Here is a 12,185-nt window from a genome sequence, read left to right on the forward strand (position 1 = left end):
AGATGTTTAGACAGTTGAGCTTGGCAAGTGCAAAAAGAATGATTGTTATGGGAGATTTTAAACTACAGCAGTATAAGTTGGGAAGAGGAAAATGCATATAGTAATAAGGGAATGGAGTTTCTAGAATTCTTGAGGGAGACAAATGTCTTAGGCAACATGTAATAGATGGAACAAGAGGTGCAAGAGTTTTGGATTTAGTCATAGCATCAGAAGAGTTGATAATAACTGAGATGACATCTCCTCCAACCAGTTGGAGAGAGTGACCATGTGGTTTTGACTTGGAAGATGAACAAATATGCAGGAGTATCAAAGAGACGGGGACGTATGTGGAATTATAAGCAGGTGATTATAATAGTCTTGGACATCAACTTGGGGAAGTTTTGTGGAGGGAGGAACTGAAAGGCTGGGATATCATTAGTGCTTGGGAAATTGTGAAGGAATATTTGTTAGCAGCAATAGTAAACTGTATTCCACAAGTGAAGAAGAGAACACAATTTGGAGTAAAGTGGATGACAAACAATATTAACAGGAGCTGCATGTGAAGAAGAAGCTATGGAAGAGATATAAGGAGACAGGTGAAGAGCAGATGCACAAAGAATATAAGACACAGGCCAGGAGAGTGGCTAGTATGGTAAGGAAGGCAAAACTGGAATATGAGAAGAGATTGGCCCCAAGATCCAAAGAAAATCCTAGGGAATTTTTTAGCTATGTTGTTAGTAGGAGGAGAAATGATTGTGGAAGAATGACATTGTGGGATAAAAATGGGAATACTGTGACTAATCCAGAGGACATAGTGGAATTGTTCAATGAACACTATTGGAGTATTTCATCCTGGAGAAGTAAATTTTAATGCTAGAGGGATAGGGCAGGTTCGAGGTTTAGAGGAGAGTGTGTTTCAAATACTGAGTACTCTGGATGTCAGTAAAACTGAGGGACTGGATGGTATTTCACCACGAGTTTTGAGAGCTCCTTTGGCCTGGCTTTTCAATGAAAGTCTAGCTACAGGAAAGGTGCCCAGGGAATGGAAGGAAGGTAAGATAGTGCCATTGCATTATGGCGGTAGCAGACTGGAAGTGTCTAATTATAGACCAGTTTATGTGTCATCAGCAGTTGTTAAGATCTTGGAGAAATTAGTGGATTTGTGAAGGGATGCTCTTGTTTTAGCAATATGCTAGCCTTTTATAATAAAGTTACAAGAGCATTAGATGAAGGAAAGGCATATACTGCCATTTTCTTAGACTTAGCGAAGGCATTTGACAGGGTGTCACATGATAAGCTGATATTTAAGTAGCAGTACATGGGTCTGGATGTCAGATCGGTCAACTGGATTCAGGATTAGCTGTCCAATAGGTATCAGAGTTGTGTATGGTGGGGGCAGTTTCAAGAAGGCAGAGGGTTACAAGTGGGTCCCACAGGGCTCAGTACTGGGACCTATGTTGTTTAACCTTTATATCAGTGACATTGTCAGTGGATTGCAAGGGGATATTCAGTAGTTTGTGGATGATGCGAAGCTGGGAAGGATTATTAGTAATAGTGCAGATGTGGTAGCCTTGCAAGAGGATTTGAATAAGCTAGATAGATGGGCAAATGAATGGGGAAATTGGTTTAATGCAGCAAAATGTAAGGTCTTGAGGTTTGGGAAACACTGATGGGACGCTGCATACTCTATGGGAAGAGTTATACTGGAAGTATGGGAGAGAGATGTGGGGTTGATGATCCATAGAAACCTTAAATTAAGAGGACATATTGCAAAGGTGGTGAAGGTAACACAGAGGATTGCTGCAATAATGAGAAGGACACTGACCTGCAGAGATAAAAAGGTTATCATTCCATTGTATAAGACTCTGATCAGACCACACATAGACTATTGTTTTCAGATTTGGTCCCCGGGATTTGAAGGAGATAAATTAACTGTGGAAAGGGTACAAAGGCAGATAACAAAGATAGTTTCAGGACTGTACAATGTTAGTTATGAGGATCGGCTGAGGGAATGTGGACTGCAAAGTTTGGTGGATAGAAGAAGGAGAGGTGATATGATTGAGACTTTTAATCTGTTGAGAGGTGGTTACAGGGTTGACACTGGGGAGTTCTTTCGCTTGGTTGAACAGCAGGAAGGAGTGATGACAAGGGGCCATCCCTGGAAGTTATGGAAGGAAACTGTGAGCAAGAGGGGTGGTTTCTTTGCATGGAGAGTGGTTGAACCATTGAATGCATTACCTGATAGAGTGGTGAGAGCGAGAACGATCAATGTGTTTAAGGAGTGGTATGATAGATTTTGTGTTTCCTAGAAGGAACCTCCTGCGATGAGTTTTGATAGACTTTGTGTTTCCTAGGAAGGACCTCCCATGATGAGTCTTTTCACTCCATGGAGGCCTGAATAATAATAATAATAGAATTTACAAGTGAAGTGAAAAATCACACTATTAAAAGAAAAATAACTCAAATTTCGATGCATTTGTAAGAAGTGACATACGAGGGTGGTCTAAAAAGTTTCCAGCCTAACAATGAAAAAGTAAATTTATAATTTCAAATTTATTTTTATTTTTCAACATAATTTCCCTTAAGACTAATACATTTATTCTAGTGATGATCCAGTGCCATTATCCCATTCCTGTAGTGGTTTTCAACAAGATCTGCAAAATACTCCTCCACAGCTGCAATCACCCCTTCATTTGAAGAAAAACGCTGACCAGCGAGGAAGAGTTTTAGTTTTGGGAGAAGATAAAAGTCAAAAGGGAGCCAAATCTGGGAATAGGGTGGATGTTCCAACAATTCATAGCGCAGATCCCTTAATTTTTCCATTGCCAAAACACCTTTGTGGGCAGGTGCATTGTCCTGATGAAAGATGATTTTTTTCTTCAGCAAACTGGGTCGTTTCTCACGAATTTTTTCATCTAGTCTGGTTAAAAGATCGGAATAATATTCCCCAGTTATTGTTTTACCCTTTTCAAGATAATCAATAAACAAAATGCCTCTAGCATCCCAAAACACCGATGCCATAACCTTTCCTGCTGATGGAATCGACTTTGTCTTCATTGTTGCTTAACAACTGGATTATGTCCACTGTTTTGACTGTTGTTTGGATTCTGGCGTGTAATGGTGAATCCAAGTCTCATCCATAGTAATAAATCGATGCACAAAATCAGTTTTATTCTTGTTAAAATGCTCCAAGCACCGTTCAGAGATTTTCATGTGAGTGCATTTGTGATCTGCTGTGAGCAAGCACGGCACCCATCTTGTGCAAAGCTTTTTCATTTGCAATTCTTCATGCAAAATATATCCTACACATTCTTTTGAAATGCCTATAGCCTCAGCAATTTCATGCACCTTGACTCGCCAGTCATCCAATACCATATTGTGCACTTGGTCGATGATTTCTGGTGTTGTTACACTTTTTATGAGAGAGCTTATGAGAATACAAACTTTGGTGTCAAAATTGTCTTAGTTTATAGTTCCTACATATATTTGATTTTGGCACACATTACATAATAGTAATTATGAAATTACTATTATGCACTGACCAAGAATTCACTGATTAGAAATACATTTCTCTAACATAGGATTACTTCGGTACTGAATGAGAGTCTTTGCCCTCTTAAGGTTTCTTAATGTGCCCTGTCTCTGAAGAGAACCAATCAGTTCAAAACAGCTGTTAGGGCAGTGAGACCTTTATCAAAAGCACTAATAAAAACCAAATATATGGACATCTGCATAGTGCTCATATCTTTTAAGTAGTGCAAGCTAAGGCAACTCATGATTATATTCTCATAAGCTTTCTGGTCAAATTATTGAACCTTTCAAATTTTCTATACATATTCACAGGGCCATCACCAGATTACATTGTAGCTTGAGGCAAACAATTAAATATCACCCCTGACGATTATATTCTCATAATCTCTCTGGTCAAATTAATGAAACTTTCAAATTTTGTATATTGTTGTGTCGGAAAAAAAAAATGATGAGTCGCCTTTTTTTTCCACACCCAACGTTAAGTTGTCTCAGAAGGAGTGGATAAGGACATGCTTATTCCTCCGGATGGGAAATGCACCAACTAATGTCCCAAGAACATGTAAATATCCAAGTGTGTAAGCTCTGAACAGTGTTAAAATATCCCATGAGTTTAATGGAGAATTGTTGTAAATGAATTAGAATATAAAATCATGTATAAATTGCCAAGTAAATATGTATAAGCTAGACCATGCTTTAAGCCATGTAAAAACAGTCTGTGGCCACGGCATCCAATCGGAAGTCACCGTATGCGTGACGACACCGCCGAGTGAGGGAGCTGTTCTGAGGTATAAAGGTTTCGGCAGGGATTCGAATCGCTCTCTTGTCTCCGGGTTTCGTCAACACCTAGTTTCCTGTCGGAGAGCTGTGTAGAACTTGCCGCCACGTGTAGCAAGAACCCCCCCCCCTTGCTATGTATGCTATGTGGGCCAAGGCTGCAACTACAATGTATTCAGATCCATAAGAAGAAAGAGCCACTGATGATATCAACGTCGGTGTTCAAATCTGTGTGAGAGTGTTTTCGGTTCGTATGGAAACAAAGGAATAGCAAGGCTGCCATCAGTGAAGACACTGTAAGCAGACCAGAATATCCAGTTCAAGGCAAGAACGGTAAGCGTAAGATTTTCTTATGTTAAATGTTCGATTAAAGTAACCGTGGGGGTAAGGAAGCAGAAGTTAAGGAAACATGCTATTTCCGTGTGGTGCTATAAGAACAGTCTGCGATTTGGACACTTTTGTCTGTGGTTGAGAAGAAAGCATATTAGGCTCCAGGCGAACAGGAGACCGAGGCCCGAACTGTTTGTGTGATTTAGGAACAGTAATATTATATGGTCAGAACGTAATTAAATGTTAGCTAAATATTTTGGAGGGAGGATTAAGTAAGAATAAGAAGTATTACCCTAGAGAAGTTCATGTCAGAAATATTGAGTTGTCTTGTGTATATGTGCAATATTACATGTGTGATAATATTAGGTAACTTAGTTATAAGAGTCTGAGAATAGATGTACGTATAGAGGTGAGAAATTTATGTCAAGTAAGGGACTATAACATAGAAGTTTTGGATGTGATTAATTAAGTAAATGGGAACCTGGACTCTTTTAATATTAAGGATTTGATTAACATGTATACTTGTCTTTGTGCAATAATAAATGTGTTTCTTTATATACAATCAAATGAGTTTGTCATCTTTCCTGCGGATTGAGCTACCGTTTGAAAACTTACGTACCGTGCATTAAGGGGGAAACCATAGTGGTATAAGAATTGGGACCACAACTGCATGCCTCATGATCCCTACACTTTCTTTAAGTATTCTTGGATGATGTATCAGAGTTTAGTTGCCGGCTGGCGCAGTCTTTAATCAATACAAATTTGTCGGCAAATGAATATCTGATATTGAGTGATACAGATAAAATTTATGTTAACTGTAAAGTTAAAGTAAAGACAGTTAGAGATATAACAATAAGGCAGTCACGTAGTCACCACAGACATATACAATATAAAACGAAGGACATAACAATGGCGCAGTCAACAGGATGTGCTGAAAGAGATTAATTTGCACACCAAACTGGTCTCAATCCCAGAAACAAACTCAGTTGTGAAAGGTATAATAGTGAAATTAAGTTTTTTGAAATTTATTTGAATTTGAGCTGTGGTAATCAGAGAGCGTAAGTATGTCCTCACCCAATACGACCACCGAGATGAGCGACCCAGAGTTCTTTAGGACCATAAACCCCCAACAAATTTTCCCTCAGTTCTCTGGTGAAGATTCTGACGATATGGGGGCTTATTTTGAATACGTAGAAGAACTTAGGGAAACAGGGAGATGGAGTGACTTCCAGTTACTCATTTTGCTTTGCAGCAAGTTAAATGGAAGGGCGAAAAGCTACTTCTACTCCTCTCCCCTATTGAAAAATACAATGGACTACCAGAGGTTTAGGCAAATTCTAACCTCACAATTCTCAAAGACCAAGACAGTGGGGCCTAACCTCTGGAAGCTCCAAAGTATACGGCAAAAGGAAAAAGAAAGTGTAAATGAGTATTACAACAGGTTACTCACTTGTGCTAACACACTAAGTGTACAGGAGGAGGAGGAGAGACAACATCTAGATTGGACAGTATTTCAACTATTCAGAATGGGCCTGAGACAGGAATTGAAGGAGGTGGCATTTGCAAAAAACATATCCAACCTGAAGGAATGCCTTAATGCCGCCACAGAAAAAGAGCAACTGCTTGCCCGCAGCCACTGCAAACTACATAAACATAGTAAATGATAATAAGGGAGATAATAGATCTTTGAGCCAAAGAAAGGAAGAGAGAGAAAAAGAAATATAAAAATGCCAAGAAGTACAAGAAAGTATAGAAAAAAACAAAGTGAAACCTGTCTGTAAGATCGATAGTGACACGTGTAACCTCGACGAAGTCCGCTCCTTAATCAAAATGGAGGTTGAAAAACTTCAACAACCACTCATGGAACAACTTGACTTAATAGCAAGCCAGTTAACGGATAATCATACTAACAGCAGGGGTTCTCAAGTGATCCCAGAGGAGAAAGTAACAGATTTCATAAGACAAGAGGTAAATAGATTACAACAGCCAGTACTTGACAAATTAGAGTCCTTAATGGACAGGTTAGCAAAAATGTCTACCCAATGTGGCTCGAGCCCTCCTTTGTCTGTAGACGGAGAGGTTAGACGAGATTTCCGACGTGAAATCCCTAGATGTTATCGTTGTAACAAACTAGGACACACTGCCCGCGAATGTTGTACCATACAGGGAAACCCAAGGGTTAGGCACCAACCTGAAGCCACATCATTATGTTTGTGCTGTGATTTATGCCCAAAAGCGGGTAAGGTTAAGAATAGAGTTGGTAGGACAAGGCCTACATGCATGGCATAACTTCCTTTTACTGCCCAGAAACACATGCCACACGTGGAAATGATTTTAGGGGAGGATTTCCTGAAAAAACATGGTTTCTCCTGTAACTATCCCAAAGCAACTGTGCTGTTCCGTGGAGGAAAGAATGATTCAGAGAACGATCAAGAACTTGTAAGCAAAGGAGTAGAATCAGAAAGCATAATTGAAAGTCAGAACACACGTCATAATGAGCAGCATATTCAGACCGAAGGGACACCTACAGATATCATGCCATTACAAAAGGGCAGTGTGGAAAACAGAAAGGTATCACCCCACTGCAGAGAACTGAGAGAAAAGATTCATTCGGGAGAGACTTCTAGTAATGAACCAAGGGAAACAAAGGGAAAGAGGGCAAAGAAATTTTGTAATAACTTAGTTAAGAAAAAATTTTAATTAAAGGGGGGGGGCCTTTGTTGTGTCGGAAAAAAAAATGATGAGTCGCCTTTTTTTCCCCCACCCAACGTTAAGTTGTCTCAGAAGGAGTGGATAAGGACATGCTTATGCCTCCGGATGGGAAATGCACCAACTAATGTCCCAAGAACATGTAAATATCCAAGTGTGTAAGCTCTGAACAGTGTTAAAATATCCCATGAGTTTAATGGAGAATAGTTGTAAATGAATTAGAATATAAAATCATGTATAAATTGCCAAGTAAATATGTATAAGCTAGACCATGCTTTAAGCTATGTAAAAACAGTCCGTGGCCATGGCGTCCAATCGGAAGTCGCCGTATGCGTGACGACACCGCTGAGTGAGGGAGCTGTTCTGAGGTATAAAGGTTTCGGCAGGGATTCGAATCGCTCTCTTGTCTCCGGATTTCGTCAACACCTAGTTTCCTGTCGGAGAGCTGTGTAGAACTTGCCGCCAACCTCCCCCCCTCCCTGCTATATGGGCCAAGGCTGCAACTACAATGTATTCAGAAGAAAGAGCCACTGATGAGATCAATGTCAGTGTTCAAATCTGTGTGTGAGTGTTTTCGGTTCGTATGGAAACAAAGGAATAGCAAGGCTGCCATCAGTGAAGACACTGTAAGCAGACCAGAATATCCAGTTCAAGGCAAGAACAGTAAGCGTAAGATTTCATCATCATCATCTCCCTTATACCCTCTTTTACCTTGCGGTGTCGATGGTCCATTGATCATCGGACCTCACTCCGTTTACAGGATAAGGTGGTCAAGCCTTATGCCCCGGTGTATCCTATGGCCCGTAGTATTGAGTTCTCAAGGCCAGTTTGCCTGCTTTGTGGGATGAAAAACCCCAGAATAAACTGGGGAAAAAACCCTGCTGTCCACTCCCAAGACTGGCTAACTTGGCTATGGCTGAGGAAGATCCTTCAGCTCCTCACGTCACCGACGGGAATCGAACCTAGGACACTCCTTCCCCAGGCATATGGTTGCGAAGCGCATAGCCACTAAGCTAACCGTGCAGACTAACTGAGCGTAAGATTTTCTTATGTTAAATGTTCGATTAAAGTAACCGTGGGGTAAGGAAGCAGAAGTTAAGGAAACACGCTATTTCCGTGTGGTGCTATAAGAACAGTCTGCGATTTGGATACTTTTGTCTGTGGTTGAGAAGAAAGCATATTAGGCTCCAGGCGAACAGGAGACCGAGGCCCGAACTGTTTGTGTGATTTAGGAACAGTAATATTATATGGTCAGAATGTAATTAAATGTTAGCTAAATATTTTGGAGGGAGGATTAAGTAAGAATAAGAAGTATTACCCTAGAGAAGTTCATGTCAGAAATATTGAGTTGTCTTGTGTATATGTGCAATATTACATGTGTGATAATATTAGGTAACTTAGTTATAAGAGTCTGAGAATAGATGTACGTATAGAGGTGAGAAATTTATGTCAAGTAAGGGACTATAACATAGAAGTTTTGGATGTGATTAATTAAGTAAATGGGAACCCAGACTCTTTTAAGATTAAGGATTTGATTAACATGTATACTTGTCTTTGTGCCATAATGAATGTGTTTCTTTATATACAATCAAATGAGTTTGTCATCTTTTCTGCGGATTGAGCTACCGTCTGAAAACTTACGCACCGTGCATTAAGGGGGAAACCAATAGTGGTATAAGAATTGGGACCACGACTGCATGCCTCATGATCCCTACACTTTCTTTAAGTATTCTTGGATAATGTATCAGAGTTTAGTTGTCGGCTGGCGCAGTCTTTAATCAATACAAATTTGTCGGCAAACGAATATCTGATATTAAGTGATACAGATAAAATTTATGTTAACTGTAAAGTTAAAGTAAAGACAGAGATATAATAATATATGAAACAAACGATATAACAATACATATTCACAAGGCCATCACCAGTGATGGATTATAAGACAAAAATATAAGAAAATCTCCAATTGCTATTTTGTTATTACAAGAGAAACATTAATGCAAAATGATTACATAATAATATTAATTAAATGTTTGCTCAACGGGAATATCGCACACTAAAACTGTTTATAAGCTCTACTAAATTTAAATTATAAGCTATGTCCACCTCTATCGATATAGTTGCTAGACCAACCAATCTTTCTTGGGTCACACCCTCCTCATACCATTTCTAGGGAAGGCCCTTGTTCTACTCCTCTCCCATTTTGTGAAAAATTTCTTCTACATTAATCTGTGGCTAGGTTAATGTAAAAGACCCTTATCATCTTAAACACCTCAATCATAACCCTATGCTCTTCCTCTTATTCATGAGGCTTTGTAAATTGCATTTCCTCAATCTCCCTTCATATTCCAAAGACCAGTTACAACCTTAGTCTTCTCCGGACTCTAATATATCCTTATCATCATGAAAACCAGGAGACCAAGTCTATGTGCAGTAATCTGTATGAGGCATGATCAAGACCTTATATGTCTTTAGCTAGTGTTTACCAGATGCTTTGTGAATGTAATCTGACATACTTTGATAGATAGACCATTCTATGGGAGGAAAAAAAAAAAAAAAAAAGGAAAGATTGATGAACATCAGAGAACTTCAAAAAGTCTTTTGAGACCAAACATGGTATTCTTTACAATGTGGGCTATCTTCTATACAGAGTATATTTAAATATGAATGTCTTTTCAAAGAAAGTTCTGAAGCCCTGTTACACAGGTCTAATTTAAATTGGAATGAAATGCATCTCCCCCCCACTTCCTCTCCTTCCCCCAAAAAAGTGGGAGATTCTCATCCCATGTAAATATCAGAAATGATTTATTATATTAATACGATCTTTCTAATATGCAGCACTTACTTTTATTGGTTAAACTATGTATGTGTCTGGTACTCTGTCTCTTTCATTGCTTTTTTTTTGTGTGACATTGATGGAGTACTATATAAGTTGCAGTATGAAATATTTGTGATAATTTAATTAAAATTATTTACTATGTCAAACATGTTTTTCTCTCTTCATTCTATCCTAGCTATTTAATAAAGTGAGAGCTAAAATTTAAGAACATATATCATAAGCTAAATAACAATACTTATCAATTTACAAATCTTGAGCTGAAAAACAATTGCTAATTTCTTCCTTTTTTCTTGAATCATGCTAGAGTATTTCACATAAATATGAAAATTGGCTATCTATAAAACTCTCACACCTGGCCTTAGTCCAACAACTGGTAATATTCTGTGACCAATAAATTTGTTATTCTCCTCATACACTGCAATCCTTAAACATGCAAGATCAGGAAGTACCACCTGCAAATAAAAAAAAAATCCTTCATATATATATATATATATATATAGGGATAATATTTCTATTAATGTTTTTGTTAAATATATTATATATTAAACTAAAAAGTTAAAATATATTTTAAACTTTTTATTTATATTCAATGTCTGTGAGAGTGACCATTCATAGTTAAACATTTTCTCTTTTGAAGCAAGCAGAATGCTTTCACCAAAAAGAGTTTAACTGATATATAACATGAATATATAAAATGATTCACTGAAGAAACATGTTACAATATTTAGAATGGAATAACATGATAACTTTTATTACTCAGACAAGGAACACAATCCTGTATTGCATTGCATGTAATTTAAAAGAAGATTTAATCAATGAAAAATGTATCAATGTCAGTTTCTTAGTAACTACAATGATCACAATACTTTTTTTTTTTGAATGATAGATGAAAAATATCATTCAAATATATATATATACAGGGTGTTCGGGATAAATTTGACAGTTTCGTAAGGAAAAAGAAAATCTTCTTTGTATCTATTAAATTTAATGAATTGACAAAAAAACATTACAGGCAGAGTTAATTACAATACTATCAACAAGATTTACTCAAAATAACCACCATTAGCATCGATCACAGCTTCAATTCTGCTTCGGAACCTCGAACAAGCTGATGCTACAGTCTCCCTGGGAAGGGCCGCAAAAACTGTTTTAATTTTATCCATTAACTGGGCTTTTGTATTACTGGAAGTGTGATTGGTGTCTTTTTCAACTGCGCCCCATACAAAATAATCCATGGGGTTAAGGTCTGGGGAGTTTGGAGGCCAAACATTTGGACTGGTGAAGTCGTAGAAATTTTCAGACAACCATTTTTGACTTTTCCCAGAGGTGTGGCAAGGGGCCGAATCCTGCTGCCATACATACGGCCTACCATTGGCTACCCTTGTTATCCAGGGCTTGACTACAGTTAGCAACTCCACGAACAAAGCCCGAATTCCAATGCCAGGGTTCTTCAACACCTGTTCCTGCAGATTTGCGAGGAATTCTGCTGTATGAACGCAATCAGATCGTCTGCTAGGGATCTTTCTTCTTGCTACATCCTCGTAGTCACCATTGCAAGTCTCTAGTTCATGCCTGATTGTTTTTACTCTATTCAGGGAGCATTGGGCAGCAGTCGTAATATCCTTATTTTGATGGCGGGCACGAATCATCATGATACAAGTTATTCTCTTCCATGATTCAGGTGGGTTCCAGCTATCCATCCTTTCTGACATCTTGTATATGAATGAAGAAGGGCCCAAACTTTTCAATGAAGAGAAGTGTGTGTTAATACATGTAACTTACGGAAAAATATAATTAATTATAAATATGTCAAATTTATCCCGAACACCCTGTATATATATTCTCCTCCAAAAACAACTCATTAATATTTATTTGTGCTGTTTCTCAGCAGAACATGAATGAAATATAAATGTGAACATTGTATGGAATTATAAGTAATATAAGTATTATAAGTAATAATTATAAGCAACATAATCCATTTTTATGTTTTTCAACAATGTATCATAGCTAAGAAATATTTTAATTT

The 12,185-nt window shown here is 38.1% G+C and overlaps 1 protein-coding gene across 1 annotated transcript in view; it reads right to left on the bottom strand.

Annotated features, from left to right (window-relative positions):
• Positions 1-12,185, bottom strand: part of LOC150102439 (1-phosphatidylinositol 4,5-bisphosphate phosphodiesterase classes I and II-like) — a 900,535-nt gene that overhangs the window by 250,123 nt on the left and 638,227 nt on the right. Inside the window, exon 21 of the mRNA XM_090399636.1 lies at positions 10,512-10,611. Within this exon, the coding sequence (XP_090255762.1) occupies positions 10,512-10,611 (100 nt within the window). The remainder of the gene's footprint in view (positions 1-10,511; positions 10,612-12,185) is intronic.

The sequence above is a fragment of the Typopeltis vanoorti genome, chromosome 10, assembly GCF_054136105.1.
Source record: "Typopeltis vanoorti isolate ZY-2024b chromosome 10, IOZ_Tvanoo_1.0, whole genome shotgun sequence".
Taxonomy (NCBI): domain Eukaryota; kingdom Metazoa; phylum Arthropoda; class Arachnida; order Uropygi; family Thelyphonidae; genus Typopeltis; species Typopeltis vanoorti.